The 23229-nt window shown below is 22.9% G+C and overlaps 3 protein-coding genes across 3 annotated transcripts; 1 reads left to right on the forward strand and 2 right to left on the reverse strand.

The window, feature by feature from the left end:
* Positions 1 to 2335: 2335 nt before the first annotated feature.
* Positions 2336 to 3836, reverse strand: Bm7861 (Uncharacterized protein; the record flags this gene model as incomplete). Its single annotated transcript, XM_043081256.1, has 5 exons — positions 2336 to 2483; positions 2655 to 2776; positions 2985 to 3314; positions 3504 to 3640; positions 3722 to 3836. 5 exons carry the CDS (start codon positions 3834 to 3836, stop codon positions 2336 to 2338), a joined length of 852 nt encoding a protein of 283 aa, XP_042937190.1.
* Positions 3837 to 5103: 1267 nt separating this feature from the next.
* Positions 5104 to 7674, reverse strand: Bm8874 (Uncharacterized protein; the record flags this gene model as incomplete). The annotated part of the gene is made up of 6 exons (XM_043081257.1): positions 5104 to 5184; positions 6050 to 6142; positions 6277 to 6393; positions 6711 to 6845; positions 7372 to 7481; positions 7578 to 7674. The coding sequence occupies 6 exons, from the start codon at positions 7672 to 7674 to the stop codon at positions 5104 to 5106; spliced, it is 633 nt and encodes a 210-aa protein (XP_042937191.1).
* Positions 7675 to 10521: 2847 nt separating this feature from the next.
* On the forward strand, positions 10522 to 12622 carry Bm1835 (Uncharacterized protein; the record flags this gene model as incomplete). Its single annotated transcript, XM_043081258.1, has 6 exons — positions 10522 to 10622; positions 10865 to 11080; positions 11195 to 11373; positions 11526 to 11711; positions 11991 to 12212; positions 12390 to 12622. The coding sequence occupies 6 exons, from the start codon at positions 10522 to 10524 to the stop codon at positions 12620 to 12622; spliced, it is 1137 nt and encodes a 378-aa protein (XP_042937192.1).
* Positions 12623 to 23229: the final 10607 nt, after the last annotated feature.

Here is a 23229-nt window from a genome sequence, read left to right on the forward strand (position 1 = left end):
TCATTTCATTCATTCGCTTGATAACTTTTCTGCTAATGTAAACAAAATTTAATTTGATAGAAAAATAAAGTATGTTGACAACGATATACTTCACATATTCTCATATTCATGACTGAACAATAGTCGGAAAAAATTCATTACTTTCAAATTAATCTTTATTTTTTTTTTTCCTAGTGGTATAGTAGTTTTATTACTTAGATAAAGTAAATTAACTCGAAATAAGGCTAAATAGAAGTATGAGAAATAGAAAAAAAAAAAAGCGCGAATACGATTTATTTAACTAACTGATTGCAAGTACAAATATAAGAAAAAAAATCTGAAATTGAAATGACTGTAACCTAAACATTTTATAAAAGGTAGAGGTGGAGTGGAACGAAAATGAAATTTTAACTTCATTTTTAAATGCATAATTTTTTTTCTGTCTTACCTCTAATTGTCATGAAGTAATTAATTTGTTAATGTCTAGTGTTTAAGACAACTGTGTGTAATATTATCAAAATCTGTATAGTTCTGATAATACAATGTAATAATTTAAAAAATTTAAAAGAAAAGGAAAAAAGGAAACATACATTTACTCTTATATTATACTGAATTTATAATAGAAATATAATATTTCAAATTTAAGTAATCAAATTTTATAATACAAAAAAATTTGATTAACAACATGTGCATATTTATATCATAGCTATGAACATATTCAATAATAACTTTGATAGATTATTAGAATAAATATCTAAAAAATGCTCTAAACAAAAAAAAAAAAAAAAAAAATACAAACCGGAAAAAAGTTTAAAAAGTTTTTAAGAAGAAATACAACAAAAATTCCTTATATTACAAAATTGAGTTTTTTTTTTTTTTCTTTTCTCCTTTTCTTTTTGTAAAAAAATTTGGATGGAAAGACAGATTATAATAATTGCAACAGTAATAAATCATTTGCAGTTAAAATAGCAATTTGTAAAATGAATAAATCAATCATTGTAAACTAATATTTTAAAATTATTTTATTAGTTTGATTAATTTCATTTTACTATAATTTAGAGCAATGAGTTTAAACAACTAATCACATAAATAGTTAAAAATTTTTTTGAAATTTTGATTTATATATCTATAAAAAAAAAAAAAAATGTATCAAAAAGTAATTTTAAATTTTAATTTATACATTTATAAAAAAAAAAAAAAAATGTATCAAAAAGTAATTTTAAATTTTAAACGTTTTGTAATTTTGATAGATTGTTTTGTTAGCATAACATTTTTAACTTTTATCAAAAGATAACTGATAATATTGTGGAATATCATTTGAATAAATATATTATCTTCTGTGATCATGCATATTATCAAAATGATAGATAGTTTATCAGTAATTTATCACAAGAATATATCACATTTATACTTATTTATGCTTAAATTTATTCTTCAAACATAAAAGAAAAATGATATTTATTTATATTTTTTTTTTATATAACCTAAATTAAAATATTTTAACAAAATGTTAAGATCAAAAAAAAAAAGTTTAAAGAGAGACAAAAAGGAAGAGGGAGAGAAAGGGAGAGAGAGAGAGAGGGAGAGGGAGATAAAGAAGATGAAGCATAATCAAGAAAGGAGTAAAAATAATCGAGAAATATGATTTGTCAATATTTATAAAAATTTTTCCTAATTTTTGAAGAATTTTTAAATTTTCGAAAAATCTAATAAAAAAAATTTCCACTTTTAGTGATAATTTTTTGTGATTTTGTTTGCTTGTTTATATTTTTTTCTAGTTTCTTGCATATGATTTCATTCTTTTTATTTCACTGAAATTTCATTTTTTTTTCTTTTTGTTTTAATTATAATATTTCAATTTATTTCATTTCATTTCAATAATATGTTATCTTCTTTTAGTTTCTTTTTTTTTTTTTTTTTTTTTTAAAGATCTTTTCAGTTTCAAATATTTTTGCAAATCTTTTTTTTTTTTTTTTTTTTTTTGGTAAAATAGTTTAATTTATTGGATTTTTAGTATAATTTTATGCATATATGATTGTAAGTCACTTAACGTTGAGTAAAAACTTTCGCTGTGACAATCTTTTTGAAATGAATTATTTCCAATTTTTTTTTTTTTTTTTTATTCAATTTAAGATTTCATCCAATAATCAAAAATTTGAAATAAAAGTTTGATTAAAATATATTGTAAAGTGAATATGCAGAGAATTTTTTTTTTTTTTTTTTTTGTTTATTCTGACTTTTTGAAGTTAAGTAAACAATCGGTCGTTCCGATAATGCCCAACAATTTTCTTCCTCGGAAGATTATTTTTCAAAACTATTTCAGTTTTTTTTTTTTTTGCTTTATTGATTTAAAATACTATATAAAATCATGATAAGAAAAGTGATAAGTATTCTGATCAGTGATTAGAGCCATTTCTTTGGATAATTTGAATCGATGACGATAATTCGAAATGACCATCAAATGATCAATCACTAAATCGATATAATGAAAATTAATAAAATATCTAGAATGACACTTTACTATTTCAACTTTCTGTCCTATTTTTAATTAATTTCAGCAATGTGTTAGATTCAATTTCTTATGGTCGATGGATATTTATAAAAAAGTAATATTTGAAAATTCGATTAATAAAAGAAATTTTCCGTCAACCGATTGACAATGGAAGAAATTTTACTCCGGTAGAACTTTACTCATCGTCCATTTCAATAATTTTATAATTGTACGACAAGTCCGAGAGCGCTCATTTATTATTATTTCATTGATTTCACGCGCTTTTGACAGTTTCTCTTCAAAAATCTAAAAAAAAAAAAATCAAAGAACGCATCGCCTAAATTTGCATAGCATTAATTAATTAATTAATTAACATTACAAAAATAGTAGTACACAAGAATAATTCTATTTAATTACAAAAGCCAATTTAATTTGTTTCAATCAGAGAGGTAAAGAGGTAGAGAGAGAGAGAGAGAGAGAATTTTTGTGATTTATTTAAAATTAAGAGAGAAACCTCTCGTCTATGTTCCGCTTTCAGTTCAGCCATTTCCGCAATATGTTGAAATTTGGCCACTTCAGCTTTCATTGTTTCGTTGCGCTGCTTAACTAACATGAATTCAAATTCTCTCTTATTTTTGTTGTCCTTTTCAACTAACTGCTGGCGCAGTTGTCGCACTTCAGATGTAAGTTCATCATTTTTTATAGCTTTCTTCTTCCATTCTCCCATTTCACATTCCAATTTTGATTTCTCTTCATTATACTTCTCCTGTTGACATTTCCATAATACTTCCAATTCTGTTTTTTGAGCTTTCATCTGATTCAATTCCATTTGCATTGCAATGTACTGCAAAAAAAGCAATATTAATCAAAGATATCAATGAAAATTTTTTTGCATTTCACAAAATTTCAATGTCAAAAAAATATATTTGAAAAAAGCGACAAAAATTTTTAAAGCTATTTTTTTTTTTCATTTTCTCCTCTTCTTTTCAAACAACAAATAAATCAGAAATGATTGAAAATTAGCATAATTTACTCTGTACGTGAAATCATTGCCTTCATTGTCCACTACTACTGGTATTAGTTTTTTTAGCGAAACCAGTTGCGCCTTCAAATCGAACACTTCCGCCATAAGATTCTTGTTTTCCTCCAAAATTTCATCAGACACTGTGTCTAAATTTTTTTTCAACTGGTATGGCAATATTTTGAGGACAATTGTAAACAAAAAGAAAATCAAAAAAACAGAAAACTAACCTTCTTTAGGATTTTCTTCTAGCAAACTCTCTGTGATATTCTTATCACCTTGGTTGCTACTAGTGATATCACTGTCCTTATTACTTGTTACACCTGTATTGCCTTCAGATGTCATCCTAAATTCATTGTCATTTTATTTCACCTCCATAATTTGTTGAAATTTGATTTTAGAAACCGATCACTTCCTCAGTTTTTTTAAAAATTTTATAACTATCAGTAATTCTTCTGGAAAGCATTCATCACACCTCACAAACAACCAACCTTAATTCTGCGTTAATTCCACGTGAAGTAAAACGGTAGACGAATGAAGATTGAACTCAAATATTGAGCAAATGATCAAAATGAAGAGAATAGCCATATCGATACCTTCCTTATATACCATTCCAAAAAGTTGCAAAAAATTTTTGATAAGAAACTTTTCAAATATATGCAAATTTAAGTTGTATTAATTTTCATATTCTACATTTAATGTTTATAAAACATTATGAAAAAAAGCAATATCCAATGAAAAAAATCAATTGATAAAATTTTTCCTTTTTCTTCTTTTATCAGTTCATTTATTTTAATTTATCATATCATGCAATTTTTGAAGTAAAATTATGAATTTTCTTCTTATAATCTCAGAAAGAAAGAATTAATTAATTATTGCTTAATTTTTTAAAATTATTATTTTACTACAATTGGTATTATTTGTTATAAATTTTAATACTATAAAATAATTAAAATTACCTTACTCTTATTAATTAGCATGCTAAGGTAATAATACTTTACGATGAATTGATAGACAACTCATTTTTTTCCATTTATATATTTTCATGTATTACTTTAAGTGACTTCAATTTCAAAGAGTATATTTAAATCATTTCAAAAGTTTTTTTTTTCTTTATAATTATTCTAAGTAAAATAAATTCGATTAATTAGGCAGTGAAAATATTTGCGAATTTTTAAAGAATAAATTTATAATTAAATTAAATATCAAACATTTTACAAAATTCTGCTCAAATTCATATTTACATTTAAAACCTTATCAAAATATTTAAACGCCATTAAATAAATTTAAATGTTGTAAAAATAATACATATGAATTAATATGAACTGCATAAAGATAAGAGCAATACATCAAAATATATTAATTTAATTAATTAATTTAAATATTGAGAATTATACGATCTTATCAATAATGGCAATTTCTAATTTATCATTTCAAATTTAATACTATTAAACTTTTCACTTTTCATTATGCTTTATTTTTAAAACAAATTAAAATTAACGTTTCGTTCAAAAAAAAAAAAAAAAAAAAAGGAAAAAATAAAACGCTCTAATAATTAGGAATAGTTAAAATTCATATTATCTATTCTATCAATATTAATTGCAATTATTTATCACCATGCTTTCTTATCAGCACCAAAGATATCTTGATTAACACCAGCTAATGTTTGATAATTTGGATCAAATGTTCCAGCCTATAATGATAAATTCATTTATACATTTTATTTTTATCTGCTTCTCATATATAAATATAATTAATTATTTTCAGCAATAATAAATTTTAAATATTATATCTTTTTTGATTTTATAGTACATTCGCCAGATAGTAAATCTTAAGAACTGTAAAACTGCAAAAAGTTGATATCATTTGATAATCAAATACAATAGCAAATCATATTCCATCTGATAATATTACCGGATAGCAAAACGGATTTTAACTACCGGTTGCTCATCCTGTCTTTATATCACTTTTTTTTTATCATTTCTTATCAAATATAAATTAGACAACGGTCTCACTTCATAATAATTAGTTATAATAATAATAATAATAATATTAATATTAATAATATTAAATAACAATACTAATAATAATGATATGCTTTTTTATCTTTCTGATTAGATCTTACAAGCACCAAAGATATTTTGATTACCAGCAGTTAATGTTTAATAATTTTGATCAAATATTCTAACCCATATGTAATTTGTAACTATAAAATACCTTCCAACTATCAAATTATTCCAAATTATCAAAAATAATAGAAATATCATTAAAAAATGAATATAGCAATTTTTCTTTAATTTAATTATTTTTAAAAATTAAAAAAAAAAAATGTTCCTATTCGAAAATCTATTTTTTTGTTTTTGTTTCAGATTGTTTTTTTCTTTCTACTTTATCTTATTGTAATCAAACTAATGTCAAAATTAGAAAAAATTCTTTTTTTATTAACTAATTAATTAATTAGTTAGCAAAATGATGCTTGGCACTAAAAGTAGAGAAATAATTAATTGGTTAGTTTAATTATTAAATTTAATAAATTCAATCAAAAACATTTTCTTAACCTTTCCTGCTGGTGTACTAGGTGCACGAATAGGTGTAGGCGATTCACCTTTCTTATCTGCGCCAAAAATATCACCGCCAACAGCAGCTAATGTCTAAAATAAAATTCTTTATTCTTAGCAAATTAAAGTGTGTATTTGAAATTTGCTAAAATTTAAAAAATTTCTTTAAAGAAATTTAAATTTGTTTGTATTCTATCACATTTAGAATTAATATTTAGAATTATTACCTGATAATTTGGATCAAATGTACCAGCTACAGCACCTTGATTTGCTGGTTTGCTTAGATTTACACCGCCACCTGCTTTATCCTCGCCAAATATATCTGCGCCTACAGCGGCCAAAGTCTAATTTTGTATAAAAATTTAATAAAATCAAAAAATTCGAATTGAAATATTTTTAACGAAAAATCTAACCAAATATATTGATCAATTTGAAAACAAAATTTTTATTTAAGCGTTAAATTTAGTAATGCATAAATAATTTAAAATGATGAATTTGCATTTAAAAATTTTAAGGATGGAAAAAATTGTGAAATTAGAAATTTCTTTCTTCTCACTTTTACAGATTTTTTGAAATAGTTCAACAACAATAATTTGTTTTATCTGTAAGATTAAAGATTAAATTTTTTTTTTTGAAAAAAAACTTTTTTTTTTTAAATTACCTGATAATTTGGATCATGTGTACCAACCATTCCACCTTGTGTTGGTACCTTTGGTAGAATTACTGGTGATGGGCTAAAACCACCAGCTATTTGCTTATCGCCTCCAAATATATCAGCACCAATACCAGCTAAGGTCTGAATAGCTTTTCTTTCTTTAAAAAAAAAAAAAAACTTTATAAATTAAAATATTATTGATAAAAAGTGATAAAATGAGAATGTCAAAATTAAAATAAAATATTTTAATAAAAATTTTATCTCCTAATAATATTGATAACTGTATGATTCATTGCTAATTATAATAAATTATTAAAGCTAATAAATTCATAATACAAATAAAAATGCAATTAATAGAATTTCTTAAAATAAAAAAAAAAAAAACGAAAACTTATATTTCATTTGTGCCAGATTTTTCCTTTTGCATTCAAAATTTTTTTCCTCTTTCAAATTTAATCAAAGCTAATAATTCGATTCTTATTTAATTTAGTTTTAATTCAATTTAAAATTAGTTTTTATTCAATTTTTTTAAAATTTAATTAAAAAAATTTTTTCCTCAAAATTATATTAGCTTAGTCAATATTTTTTTCTTTTTTTATCAAATGAAATTACTATTTGATAGTTTATTAAAATTAAATTAAAGAAAAAAAAAAGATTAAAGTACTACTTGATAATTTGGATCATGTGTACCAGCTAATCCACCTTCAGTTGGCCGTTTTGGTGCTTGAGCAGGTACAACAGCAGCAGCAGCTTTTTGAATTTTAGGCCTCGGTTTTGCTATAAATTTTTTTTTTTTTTTTTTACAAAAAAAAAGAAAACAAATTTATTTCTTTTTTTTTTTAAACAACTTAATAATTTTAGTAATTTACTAACTTATTAGCATTGTTTCATTCAAATTCTCTTCATTATCTTCTATAACTGATTTCTTTTTCTTCTTTTTCTTCTTCTTCTTCTTTTTCTGCTCAAACATTTATTCAGTTATATATGATTTGAATAATTTTACAAATTTTATCCTTAGAAATTTACAATACTGTAATTTTTTTTTAAAAAAAAAATTTGCAAAAATTTCATAGTTCTATGATTTTTTTTTGCTGATATTTGCGTATAAATTATACTTACAATATGCTTATTTACCTTTCATTATTACAATATTTTGTTTATTCAATATTAATCAGTGATAAAAAAATGCCTTAATTATAATATTATTAAGTTAAAATTTATCAGTTTAATCAAATTTATTCAATTAAAATTTATCAATTTAATCAAATTATGGCACAAATGAGTAAGAACTTTAAATTGAATTAAAATCATTCATTTCTTTTTTTTAAAAAAAAATTAATTATTAGCTTATTTTGTTATCAATTTAGTCAAATTGTAATGTAAATGAATAAAAGCTTTAAAGTGAATAAAAAAATAAAAATTGAAATTATTCATTGAAAAAAAAAACAAAAAATAATAAATTATTAACTTACTTTACGGCAACAACAACACATTGGCAAAGTATATGTTATCACTGGCAAAATTTGAAACGTAAGATATGTAATAATAATTAATAAAACGGGAAATTCGAGTAGGAATGACATTGTGGTAAATGTTGCATTTATCATTTCTAAAAATTTTTTTTTTCTTTTTTTCATAAATTTCCAATAACTTTTTTCTTTTTTTCTTTTTCTTTCTCCCTCTCTCTCTTTTTTCTACTTCTATTAACCAAAATTTGTATAATTTTGATTATCTAAAAATGCGAAAAATTTTTTTGGAGTATTGGATGTAATTATTAAAAGAAACTAATGTTATGTTATTATACCAGTCTAATTTACAATGGTTTATATTAATATTCTAACTTAATTTAGTTATTATTAAGATTAATACTGTTATTCTAATCTTAATTTAACTATGATAAAAAATTAATAATTGCTATTTTAGCTATATTTATAGGCAAATATTTATAATTATGATTTGTTCAATTTTCCAATTTGCAATATTTATATTATCCAAAGAGAATCCATACAGATTATCCAGTTTTGATCAAAAAAAAAGTTATAAAAAAAATCAAAATAATCACTAAATTAACTAAATAAATGGATTTGAGTAAAAACTTTTTAAGCAACAAAAAAATTGTTAGATTAAGATAGTTGGTAATTTCAGTCAGCTTCAACTAGCTTTAATTAAATTAATTGAAGTAATCTTAATTAAGGTAGCTTTAAATTTAAACTAGATTTAACTTTAAATTTAATTGAAGTAGGCTCAATTAAATCATTTCATTCATTTCAGTGAATTTAATTTTATAAAAAAAAGAAAAGCATAGATGAATAAAATAGATTAATTCAGACTGAAAATTTTGCGTTAATTAATTTTGGAGCTAAAAATAAATTTCAAACATCGTAATAGTCATTTTCTTTTTTTAAATGATTCATTCATAGCGGTAGAATTTAAAGATATTTTAGAAATGAACTTTTTTTTTCAGGCTGATATTTATGATACAACCATCCACTAAACAAGAAGAAAATTCAAAATAATTCAATGCAAATTGTAAATGAAAGTTTATATTTGAATTTTTTTTTTTGTTTTAATTAATTTTCTATTGCTTTTTCTATTTTGCAAATATGAATAAATTAATGTATTGTAAAATTTGAGAATTATTAAATGAAACAATAAAAAGACATTAAAGATTTCTTTTTAGATTAACATATGAATAAAATTAGTTGGAAATACTTTCTCTTTTACATTTGAATATTTCTAATTTATTAATCTAATAATTGTTTTAACAAAGGTTTTATTAATTAGCCACAATTAGTCATCATTTAATAATATTATAACTATAATTAATAAGCCAAGAATTTTTTTAATACACAATAATATAATAATTATAATTAATAAGCCAAGAACTCAATTAACGGATTTCCGGATCGAAACATCCAAGCAATTCGGAATGCTATGCCATTGACGTAGTAAGTTGATGTAATTCTAAACTTTATTTACAGCGCTTAGATGCTACAACATACTAGAAAGCTATTATAAACAGTATGTTTCCCAAAAAGAAAACACACCTCCAGTAGATTATGTGTAAGATAATATTACATTGAGAAATACAGTGATGCTAGATTGGTGTGAGGATAGTGTAGTTTGGGGAGAGGGTGCAGAGATTGCGTGATTTCTTTGAAATATTGTGTCGTATATAGAAGCTGAAAAGAATTATAGATAACGATGTTGTGGAGTGTTTTGCATTCACCAGAAGTAGAAGTGTATTGTGCTAGAAGAGACGGCAGAGATTGATAAAGTTAGTGATGATTTTAAGTTTGCTTTTATATTAATTTCAATTAAATTTCATTCTTTGCTTCATTTTATTCTATTCTTTTTTTCTTGTTTTATTTTAAAAAAAGAATAGAGGAAATTATTTTTATATGATAATAATTGACATTGTGTTGTATGCTTATATTATTTATTTATTTTATTTTATTAGATTGAAATATTTGTAAATATTTTGCTAATGTTTAGCAATTTTCTTGAAAAATTTTAAAGTTAGCTTCTAGAAATTTAAAACATGGGGAAATAAAAGCATCATGTTGATTTAGAGAAAAATAAATCCTTTAATGTTCATTTGATGAAATCGATTATTGTGCAATTGCTACATTAACTATATTATGTAAGATTTGAACTACAAATCAGTTAAGAAACAGTTTATTATTACGGATGTTTTTTTTTTTCTTGTTATTTACGACTTTTAACAGACTGACATGTTTAATATTTTATTTTATAGTTTGTTTGACTACGAAGAAAAAAAAGTAGAGAAATGGTTTGTTAACGAAACAGATTTGAAATGGCACATTGGTTTCATCGAAATCCGATCAAAGCAACAGAACATGTAGATTTTCAGCTCAAAGCAATCCTTACCACTTCACAAGCATCGAAAATTTGCAAGTATGTTTTCAATTTTAAATTATTTTTAGTTTCTAATTCTTTATTTTTGTAATGATTTAGTATGATATTTATTAATATGCGGCCATTCAGTTCTATCACTTTAACTTGTAAGGCTATCCAAAAACTCGATATTTGATATTTAAATACAATTAGGTATTGATTGTAATGCATTTTTGTATTTATAGGTAAAAAATTTTGAAAACTGAGATCTTCGTACATCTTACTTATTGTGTTCATTGCAGTGAGCTCCGATTAAGGCGTAGTCATCTTTTGGAGCATTTCAAGAGTGCTAGTAATGATATGAGTGTATTAGAAGATGACTTCAAGCAGTATCTATCACTATTTAGTGGTTTTGTATTTGCCATTGATCATGATAAAGTTACCGATATGAAAACTAGCAAACTTGCCGCACTTCTTCGATTTCGATGGAGTAATTCGATGCTTGGTATAGTAGCAACGTAAGTATGTAATTCTTAATCATTAATTATTAAACTAAAATTTGCTTTATTTATTTTAGTACAAAATGTCTTACAACTAGATGATAGTAATAGATAATGATGTAATAATTTCAGTGAAGTTAGTGACAGTTGGTATGAAGTGCTAAATATGTGTGTAAATATGGCATTATGGCTGTCGAAACATGCAGCATGGATTGCGGCAAAAGATGAAGTATTTGAAGGTGATGCTAAAAAAGCACATACTTGTTTACGACGTGCTGCTGGAATATTGATTTATGTACGCGAAAATACTGGTATCTTTTTTGAAATAAATTGCATACTTTTTTTTTTTTTTTTTTTTCTAAGATTCTGAGAGTGTATTAAACAAGAAATAAGTAGAGAATTATAATGGCTTGATGGCTTTGAATTATTTGACTAACTTTGTAAGTTAGTCATTTCATTTCAGATAGAGTAACAGGATTAACTTCATTCCCGGGTTCTGATTTTGATCAAGCAGTACTTACCGCATACATCAATCAGTTCACAGCTGAAGCGCAAGAAATTACTATGGCACGTGCTATCGAATTAAAACATAGTCCTAGCTTAATTACAGCATTGGCTTATGAGACAAGCCATTTGTTCAATCAAGCAGGTTAGTAATGAAGAAAACTTGCGAATGTTTTCTTGTTTATTCCTCGAGTCAACTAACTCTTTAACTTTTTTTATTTGATTCGTTATACTAATAGAAGTGAAGTTTGATATATTTGCCGTCACATTTCATCCATTTAATGACAATTAAACACAAGCGCTATATTTTGTTTCTTAGTAAACGTTCAATCCGAATTATTTTTTGACTTAATAAGCAATCTTTTTACATTTACTAAATTAATAAAGAACTCGTGAAATTTCACTGAAATTTTACTCTATTTAGATGAAAGTCTTGGAAAATTGGATCAATCATTGTTTAGAAAGTGGCGTTTTTATCTTCAATTAAAATCGCAAATATATACAGCATATGCTTATGCTTTTTTGGGTGAAAATCTTCTATCTCAAAATAAATGTGGCGATGCAGTAAGAGCATGCAGAGAGGGTGTTTCATGTTTTGATGTTGCAATCGATTTTGCTGAAAAGTATCGTAAGGCTAATGGACCAGGTAGCGAAAATTTTTTTCTTCACTAATTATTAAAGAGCAGAAATTTGACTGCATATGAAACTAAATAAGTAATTGGTATAAAATATTCCAAAAAGAAAAAAAAATATCGAAAAGTTTTTTAGGAGTTCTTTTTTTAGAGGTTTTTAGAAATCAATGATTTTTTTTTTTTTTTTAAAGGAATCACTGTAAAACCTGATTCGCATTTGTTTTTCCGCCGTATTCGACCACTACTTGAACGACATATGGAAAAAGCTGAACGTGAAAATGGTTTTATATATCATCAGAAGGTACCGGATATATGTCCAGAACTCGAAAGAAAACCAACTTTTGGTTTGGTTCAAGCGGAGCCATTCACAATTCCAAGCATTAGTCCGGTAATCGATTGTTATCATTCAGTTTTAATTTCTTAAATTTGCACTTCTTTGTGAGGGTTTTTTTTTTTTTTCTCTTATAGTTGTGGACATCAATTGCTTACGGAGCATTTGATATATCAAAAGCAAAAATGCCAGATTTTTCAAAAGTGAAAAAAAGCAGTAAATCATTGCCACCTGTACAGGAAGAGAAAGTCTACGAAACGGAACATGATCCAAGCAGTCTAAGTGGTTGTATAATTTCATGAATTTTTTTAGAAGGTAGCATTCAGTGTAATTGTATCTCTTTTTTATTGTATGATGATGATGCCTTTTTTTTTTTTCTAGGCGTTAATTTGAATCTAATTTTCGTCTAGAATTCAAGTATCAATTTACTTGCCTTCAGATTTTGTTACATATGTTTGATCTGTCTTACTTTGGAAGTTCAGAATAGACAATAAGAAGTCTTTAAACTTTTTCACTGCTTCACCGGTTGATCTGGAAATGGAATCATGGGATTGTTGTTAAATTGGATGAAAAGATATTGGAATTCCGGAGAGGAAGAAATGTAGATTTTTGAGAGAAATTTCTTTGAAACTTTAATATATTTGAAACTTTGAAAGTTACAACCGGTTATTTTATTAAAAATTCAGAAGTGGTAACTATCGCTATCTTTTTAAGTCATATGGTTCACTGTTTTCAGTTGTTTTTCTTTTTTTCCATTCCTGAATATTTTTATATCCTAGTGATTATATAAAAGTGAAGTGTAAAATTTATTTGAAGGAATAACCAAGATGGATCTTGATGCTTGTTAGGAAATAGTACCGTCTGGACAATTTATTGAGTCTTGTTTTTTTAAAACTAGTCAGTTTCAACCTAGAATTCTTAATCGGTCGATTTATATATATATATATATATTTTTTTTTTATGAAATTCATCTACCTTGAATTTATGTACATTACCTATAGGTTTCTTGTGCAGAAGATCGTGTAAATTGATAGATTTTGGACATTCTTCTTAATTTTTAAAAGAACCTTTAAATTCCAACTTTTTTTCTCAGAATTTTTGCGGTGATTGGTCTTTTATAACTGAATAATGAAGTGTTTTCTTTGTAAGAAAATTTTTACTATTAATAAAGAACTCATTCCGTCACTGAAGTATTTCACTAAACATTTTTTAACTAAAAAAGAAGATTTATATATATTTATAGTGAAGTTATCATCTTTCTCTCAATCTTTACCGATGAATTTAGATTTTAACAGTTAAGACTTTATTTTAAAAAAATTTGTTAGAATCCAAGTCTTATCACACAGACGATGTAACTTTTTCTTCATCTAATTTCTAATATGGTCTGCAATTTCAATGGGATTTCTAAAAAGTTTACCGGAAAAAAAAAAATGTTTTTTTAAGTTAAGACATGCTATGTGAAAAGCTTATGAGTTAGTTTAGATTCTATAATTGTAAAAGCATTAAAAATGTTTCAGCATATTTCGTGAAATTTCTAAGAATAAACTTTGTTAAAATAATTAAGTTTTAATTTCATTAATTAGCATTAATGAATATTCAAGGTCAAATTTTGTCATAATACGAATTTATTAAGAATCAATTTATCAAATTGTCGTCACTTTACCCGCTTATATATTAATTATATTTGTGTTCACTAATTTATAAATCAACTGACAAATTATATGCTCTTTTTGAGGATATTTTATCAATATTTTATTGTACTGCCATAAATTTAATGTAATTCAATTAATGCTAATTAAATTTATGAAATAGTAACAACAGCAATAAGCAAATAATTCATTAAATTGACAAACTTTTTTGTTTTATTCTTATTAATAATGTGACAAATTAAAATTTCATTTTCTATTACACTTCAATTCATCTCATTTTACAAATTATAGTGAAAATATTAAAATTTAAAATTATTACTGTAACAATTTCATATTGCTATATAAAGTCTTTTTTTCTGTCTTAAAATTTTGTTTGAAAAAAAAAACAATTTTTAAATTATAGTTATTAATTAGTAATTTAGTAATTAAAAGACTGTAACTTTTGCTTTTTCTGTTTTATTATTAAAAAAGTTTTGTGAAAAAAACAAATACCAAAATTATTTCTGAAATTTATGATGAGAAAATTCTCATTATAAAATACAAATTATAACGACATTTTCTTATTTTAGTCCTTAATTTCTTTTTTTTTTTTTTTTTTTGTATTCATCAATTATTTAAATGCTTTCTTCTTCATTTGAAATTTTTGAAATCAAAATATTTTTTGCTTGAAATTTTACTAATAAACTAAAAATAATAATAAAAAATTCCAATTAGTAAATTAATTTTTTGTTCATGTTCGCCTGATTTATATATATGAAAAGAATATGTAAAGAAATTGAAGAAATTATTGTTCATTGAGAAAAATTTGATAATTATATATTATCTCATAGGTCTTCCTAAACCATTGCTTTCTTCGAGAAATCTCGACTTAAAAAATACACTATTAATCTCCAAGAAATCTCGTCTTGAAAAATGCACCAGTAATCTCCGAGAACTTTCCCAAGAAATCTAGACATAAAAAATGTGCTGGTAAACTCCGAGAAGTTTTCAGGAATCTCGACTTGAAAAATGCACCAGTAATCTCCGAGAACTTTTCTGTGTAATGTCAACATAAAAATGCACTTGTGATCTTCGACAAATTATTTCTGTCGACAAATTCAACAGAAAAAAAAAAATTGTTCGAGAAATCTCGACCTAAAAAATGGACCAGCAATCATTGTTTACTGATATGTTTGCAATTAGAACTTTATAAATTACGGCCAAATGTTGTATTTAAAAAATGTGCCTAGTAAATTATTGAAAGATTGGTGGCTAGCAAAAAAAAAAGTAAACAATTTTCATCATAAATTTTCAAGTTTTTCAATATTGAAAAACGAATAAAATTTAGTAATATTTTATTATTTTAATCAACAAAAATCTATTACAAACATATTTGTTGCAAAATTGAAATTAAAAATTGGAAAATGATTAGTTATTGTTGTATTAGTCGCATTTAATTAAGTGTTGATAAAAATCAAAATAATCCCTGTGCATATGTCATTTGCGCCAATTGTATAAAACAATTGGCGCAAATGATCGAATGGAAATGAGAAATAAATGAAAGAAAAGTGACAAATTAATCATTTTTAACAAAAATAACATTTAATATCTTTGCATTCTAACAGATTTGTAATCAAAATTAAAATTATTCTCTCTCTCCCTCCCTCTCTCTCTCTCTCTCTCTCACAAGCCAAATTCAAAATCATTCTTTCGATGTTTATTTTCATAGAAAATTTAAATTCAAAATTTTAACTCATTCATTCAGTTTTCAATTTTCATTATTCCTATAAAAAAGAAAACATAATTTGAACAGATCAAATGATCAATATATTCAAATTTTTGAACAGATCAAGTGATCAATTTAGCATTAAAAATATTTCCTATATATTCTTTTCTTTTTTTTTTCAACTTTGTAAGGATAAACTTTGTCAAAGTAATTAGGTTTTAATTTCATTAATTAGCACTAATGAGTATTCAAATTAAATTTACCTCTAAAAAGGTATTGTATAGATTTGAAAAAAATTTGATCCATATCGATTAACTCTAACAATTATACTTTTCTAAACAATTTCGTCAAAATTCGGTCATATAATTTAAACAATTTTCAAAATTCAATCATATTTAAATAAAAAAAAAAAACATAAATATAATACTTTTTTTCTCCTTCGAAAACTTTTTAATAAATATACATTAAATTAAAATAACATTGAGATTAAAAATAAATTCAAATCATAAAGGCTAAAAATAAGAGAGTAAATAAAACTAAAAAGATGTATGAAAAAGATACTTTCGTCTTTTGTTTAGAATAAATAATCATGATTAAATTCATAATTAAAATAAACAAATGAGAAAAATGAAAAAGAAAAAAAAAACAAAGGAAAGAATTTTATGGATAAATTTAATTATATCTAAAAATCTATAATAAATGAATAGCAGAATGAAAGCGAAAAAAAAAAAAAAAACGAAACAGAAAAAAAATTTGAATAAATTTAATTACATTGACGATAAACAAATGAAAAGAAAGAATATGTGGAAGAGAAACAAAGAGAGAAGAAAGAATAGAAAAATTAAATGAAATTTAATTACAACAGAAACAGACAAATAAATGAGAAATTATATTGAAATAGCATTTCACTAAGACTTATAAATACTTGAAAAATTCATTTTTATAAATGAATTTTTCAAGTAATAAAATCCATTTCAAATCATTCAGTTTCTCTTTCTTCTTTTTCATTGATTTATTTTTCATTGATTTAATTGAAATTAATTTTGTATTGAAAATTTTATATATAATAGTTAGAAATAAATGTTTTACTCGTTTAATATTGAATACAAAAATTTGACATTTGAAATTTATTAAGTTAAAAACTTGTAAAAATATAATGATAAATAATAAAATAATGATAATAAACAATAATAAAAATAATAAATAATAATAAAAATAATGACAATAACAATAATAATAATTATACATCATTATTACTATCATCAATCTGTTATCATTATTATTATTATTATTATTATATTATTAATGCAGCTATTATTAATACATTAGTAATTATTACCATTTATTATCATATTATTACTATTATTATTATTATTATTATTATTATTATTATTATTATTATTATTATTATTATTATTATTATTATTATTATTATTATTATTATTATTATTATTATTATTATTATTATTATTATTATATTAATGCAGCTATTATTAATACATTAGTAATTATTACCATTTATTATCATATTATTACTATTATTATTATTATTATTATTATTATTATTATTATTATTATTATTATTATTATTATTATTATTATTATTATTATTATTATTATTATTATTATTATTATTATTATTATATTAATGCAGCTATTATTAATACATTAGTAATTATTACCATTTATTATCATATTATTACTATTATTATTATTATTATTATTATTATTATTATTATTATTATTATTATTATTATTATTATTATTATTATTATTATTGCTATTATTATCATTAGTATTGTCATCATTATTGTTGTTATTGTTACTACTATTATTATTGTTTATTGTTATTAATTATAGTTATAATAATCACTATTATAACATTGTATTTATTATTGACATAATCATTGATCATTCAATGGCTTACAGTGGTCAATGATTGATGAGGAGTTTATTTTATAGTGAAATTTATCATTTTTTCACTTGTGGCAATCTATCATTTCTGAAAATCCTTTGATCGGTTCCTTCTGCTACATTAGCTTCGTTTTCAATCTTTAAAAATTATTTTAATATTTTATTAAAAAATGATATCAATAAATAATGACTTTTTTCTTTTCCTCTTCCTTACTTTTTGTTTGGTTTAGGTAAAATTTTGTTATAGTAATAGCAATTTTTATATATTTCAAATAGATAGTTGTAATTAATGAAATTAATATTATTAATTTTCTAATACTAATATTAATTGGTACTGTAATATTAATATATTATTGTTAAATTTAGTTATTTGAATTCATTATATTAATTGAATTGAAATAATAAGTTCTTCAGGAATATATTTCAACCTGGTAATAGCATTCAGTTTTATCCTTATTTTTAGAAAAAAATGACGAGAATGACCATGTATGGTTAACAAAAACGAATTACACAAATTAAAATCGTATATGATAACTTAATTTAAATATAATTTAAATAAAATGAATTATTCTTTTTTTATTTTGTTTAATTAGGTTAGATTAAAGAAAAGAAATTTTTATTTTTAATGAGTGGGGTAAAATAAATATTAGTTCTTTTAATGCAGTGCCAATTATTTTTCTGTCTAATTTCTATTAATAATAAAGCTTAAATTTTGAAGTATTTTTTAAGTATGAATTATCATAATTTTCAAATTTCAATGATTACAAGAAGAGATGAGAGAAATATAAAAATGGACGAAGGAAGTAAATAATATCATATCAGAGTTTTTTTTTTTTGTTTTAAATTGATTGAAATATTAAAGTGTAACTTTAAATATTGTTTGGCTCATAAAAAATTACAATTGTTTATTATTTACAAAAAGTAATCTTATGAGCATTACAAATTAATTTTCCATTTGTTTTTCCTAATTAAATTGCTTTTTTATCAACAATAAATTTAATATTTATAAATATAATTTCAAAGATTAATTAATGAAACACAAATAAATATTATTGTAACTTTCTTTTCTCATATCTTCCATCTTTACTTACTTTTTTTTTAAAAATTTAACTTCCTTTTTTCTTTTTTTCTTTCTTTCTTCCATCGTTCCATTTTTGTTTCATTTTAAATTCAATTCAGTGGGAGAAAGAATAAATAAAAAAAAAAAAAAGTTACTTAAATAGTATTTTTGGTAAGAAAATTGCAAATAACATTTCATTGCAATTTTATTTTCCATTAAAAGATGTGCTATGCATAGCAAAAAGACGATAAGTTAATCAATTTTTTTTTTCATCAATATTATTGCATTTTAGCATTAGCGTAAAAAGTCAAAACTAGGCTCATTTAGCTAGCTGGCCTAGGCTATTAAGTCTTCTTCACATAAGTAATTCAATGGATGTGTAGATGTAATAGATGTTGATGAATTGGCTTATATTTACCCAAATGCTTTTTTTTTTTTTTTTTTCTTCCATCTTTTTTTCAAATAGGTAAAAGAGCTATTATTGAGGGAAAGGAATTTAGAAGGACGATGAGGAGGAGAAGGAAGAGGAGAAGGAATAGGAGAAGGAAGAGGGGAAGGAATAGGAGAAGGAAGAGGGGAAGGAATAGGAGAAGGAAGAGGGGAAGGAATAGGAGAAGGAAGAGGGGAAGGAATAGGAGAAGGAAGAGGGGAAGGAATAGGAGAAGGAAGAGGGGAAGGAATAGGAGAAGGAAGAGGGGAAGGAATAGGAGAAGGAAGAGGGGAAGGAAAAGGAGAAGGAAGAGGGGAAGGAAGAGGAAAAGGAGGAGGGGAAGGAAGAGGAAAAGGAGGAGGAAAAGTGGAAGGAAAAGGAAAAAATGGAAGGAAAAGGAAAAAAGAGGAGGAAAAAATGGGAGGAAGAGGAAAAAGGAAGAGGAAAAAATGGAAGGAAGAGGAAAAGGAGGAGGAAAAATGGAAGGAAAAGGAGAAAGGAAGAGGAAAAGATGGAAGGAAAAGGAAAAAGGAGGAGGAAAAAATGAGAGGAAGAGGAAAAAATGGGAGGAAGAGGAAAAAAGAGGAGGAAAAAATGGAAGGAAGAGGAAAAAATGGAGGAAGAGGAAAAAATGGAGGAAGAGGAAAAAATGGGAGGAAGAGGAAAAAATGGGAGGAAGAGGAAAAAATGGGAGGAAGAGGAAAAAATGGGAGGAAGAGGAAAAAATGGGAGGAAGAGGAAAAAGGAGGAGGAAAAAATGAGAGGAAGAGGAAAAAATGGGAGGAAGAGGAAAAAATGGGAGGAAGAGGAAAAAGGAGGAGGAAAAAGTGGGAGGAAGAGGAAAAAGGAGGAGGAAAAAATGAGAGGAAGAGGAAAAAATGGGAGGAAGAGGAGGAAGAGTGGGTGGAAGTAGAAGGAAATAATTAGAATTAAAATAGGAAACGACGAAGTAATCAACCATTCATCCATTTATTTTCATTCTTCCATGAATAAATATAACTACAACAATAATAAAAAGTAAATCATTTGTCAAACATAATTTTATGTTTTAAATGTTTTTCTTTTTTTCTTTTTGCTTTCACTTATTTATTTCATTTTTTTCGTTTCAAAAATTTTTTTTTTGGTAAATTACCCATAGGAATATATAAATTTGAAAATGAAAGGAATAATTTAAATATCGTTTTTTTTCTTTTCTCTCTTATTTTTGAAGAAATAATTGTAAATTATTAATTGGAAAAAAGAAAAGGAAGAACATTTTTTTTTTTTTTTTATTTCAAAAATGGAAAAAAAATTGAAAAAGTTAGATTCAAAGAAATAATTTTTGAATTATTCATAGTTTATTGAAACTATTGAATTCATTTTCAATTGATATTTAATAATTTATTAAATTTTATCCATACATTTATTTCATTTTCAAATATTTTATCCATCAATTTTAATGATTTCTTTTTACTTAAAAGTTAATTTCAGTATGAGTAACTCTGTTTTTTATCAGAATTTATTAATTGTATTAGTAAAATTGTTTATTACATGTAAATGTTTATTTAAAAATTTCAAATTTTCTCCTCAATTCGTTTATTTTAAAATTTTTAGTTTCATTTTCCTTTTTTTTTTTTTTTTTTTTTACTCAACTAATAATTATAACTAATAATAATTAAATTATTTTATCAAATTATATTATAATCAATAACTAATAATCATTAAATTAATTTATTAAGTTTTATTAAATAAAAAAATATTTCATTAAATTACAAATGGCAATGAATTTTCAATGGTTTTATTCCATTTCATATTTAAATTAATATAAGAAAAAAAAAAGAAAGGAAATGATAAAAAATATTGTCTACGAATTGATAAATTTAACTAATACAAATTTTTTCTTTCTCGAAAAAAAAATTTTTACTTTGTAGAAAGTTTTAATTTAAGCGCAAATAATTTTTTCCTTTTCAATTCATTCAAACTTATTCATTAAAAAAAAAAAGAAAGAAAAAGCAAAAGAAAAATTCAATTAATGTTGACTGAAAAAAAAAGGGTTTATTTTTAGAAATTATTTAAAATTTAAAAAATATTTAGAAAATTGTTTATTTTTAGAAATTATTTAAAATTTAAAAATATTTAGAAAATTGTTTATTTTTAGAATTTTTTTAAAATGATTGTTTTATAAATTTTCATCATTTTCTTTTTGGTGAAATGATAAAATTTGTGAAAAAAAAAAATTATCAAAATAATTAAATAAATAAATTAGTAAATAAGTAAAATTAGAATGAATAAAAAGTTATATTAAATTAATAAATGTGAAAGCTAAAAAAAGTGTTATGAAAAAAAGTTGCGCAAAAATTTGATAAATTCAATTTTTTTTTTTTAAAAAGAAAAAAAACAAAAAATATTTATTGTTAATATAATTTTCATTTATGGTTTTTAATATTTCTTTTTTTTTTTTTTTTGTTTGTACTTACTCAAATTAATCATATAATTTTTGCAGTTTCAATTTTTGCATTAATAAATATTAAAATTAAATGAACTGTTAAAAAATTTTCGCTCTCTTTCAATTTAATTTAAAAAAAAAAAAAAGAAAAAAAAACAGAAATTATTATTTGTTTATTTTAATAAATAAAATTTCATAGCAGCAAAAAGTAATTTAAATAAAAAATAAACATATTGCTAAATAGCTAATATTAATGAAATTTTCTTTTTTTTTTCTTCCTACCTTATTTATTACCAATTAAAAAAATTTAATTTTAGTAAAATATAAAATTAAAATAGGCAAATGGAAGAAATTTATTGATTTTTTGTCAAAAATAATTATTTGAAAAAAAAATTTTTTTTTCTTTTCCAAATAATTATTAAAATTTTATTTTTTTAAAAAAAAAATTGCTAAAAAGTGTGAAAATTCTTGCAAATAATTTAAAAAAAAAAAAATTTCTTTTTTAATGATTAATTGAAAGATGAAAAATGCATTGTGAAAAAAATTTTTTTAAGGACAATTTTTTATTTTTCGATAAAATTTGAAAAATTACAAAAAGAAAAATAAATGAAGAGGGAGAGAGGGAGAAAGAAAGAGAAAGAGAGAGAGAGAGGGGGAGAGAGAAAGAAATGAGAGGGATGTAATGGAAAATAAAAGAAGAAAGAAGAAGAAGAATATGTTTATGATGGAAATGTTTAGTTTTATATTATTAGTCTTCTCTTTCAATCTATTTTTTTTTCTCTAATAATGAAATTTTCAAAAAAAAAAAAAAAAAAAAAAAAAATTGAAATAAAAAAAATATTAATTTTCAAAAATTAAAAGTATTAAAATTTTAATGAATTTTCAAAAATATTTGTAAGGTCAAAAAATTATAAAATAAGCATTTTTATCAATAAAAAAAAAAGTGTTATAACAAAGATTTGCTAAAAATTTTGAAACATTTGTTGAATTAAAAATTGGTAGAAATTAGAAACAGAAATTTTTAATAGCAAATCAAATATTTTTTTTAGGTATAACATTAATACCTGATAATTTCCCTTTTAGTATAACACTGATAAGTGATAATTTATTTTTTAGTATAGCATTGATAAGTGATAATTTCTTTTTTAGTATAGCATTGATAAGTGATAATTTATTTTTTAGTATAACATTGATAATTGATAATTTCTTTTTTAGTATAACATTGATAAGTGATAATTTATTTTTTAGTATAACATTGATAAGTGATAATTTCTTTTTTAGTATAACATTGATAAGTGATAATTTCTTTTTTAGTATAACATTGATAAGTGATAATTTATTTTTTTATAGTTATCACATTATTCTCGCAAGTATCTTTAAACCTTCTCTAAAAAAAAAAATTAAAAAATGCTGTTTTTTCTTCTCAAACATTATTAATTTAATTTTGAATTATTAAAAAAATAAAATTTTGAAATTTTTTTAAATACAATTTTACTTTTTTTTGAAAATTTTTTATT

The sequence above is a fragment of the Brugia malayi genome (genome assembly GCF_000002995.4).
Source record: "Brugia malayi strain FR3 genome assembly, contig: Bm_v4_Chr4_scaffold_001, whole genome shotgun sequence".
Taxonomy (NCBI): Eukaryota; Metazoa; Nematoda; class Chromadorea; order Rhabditida; family Onchocercidae; genus Brugia; species Brugia malayi.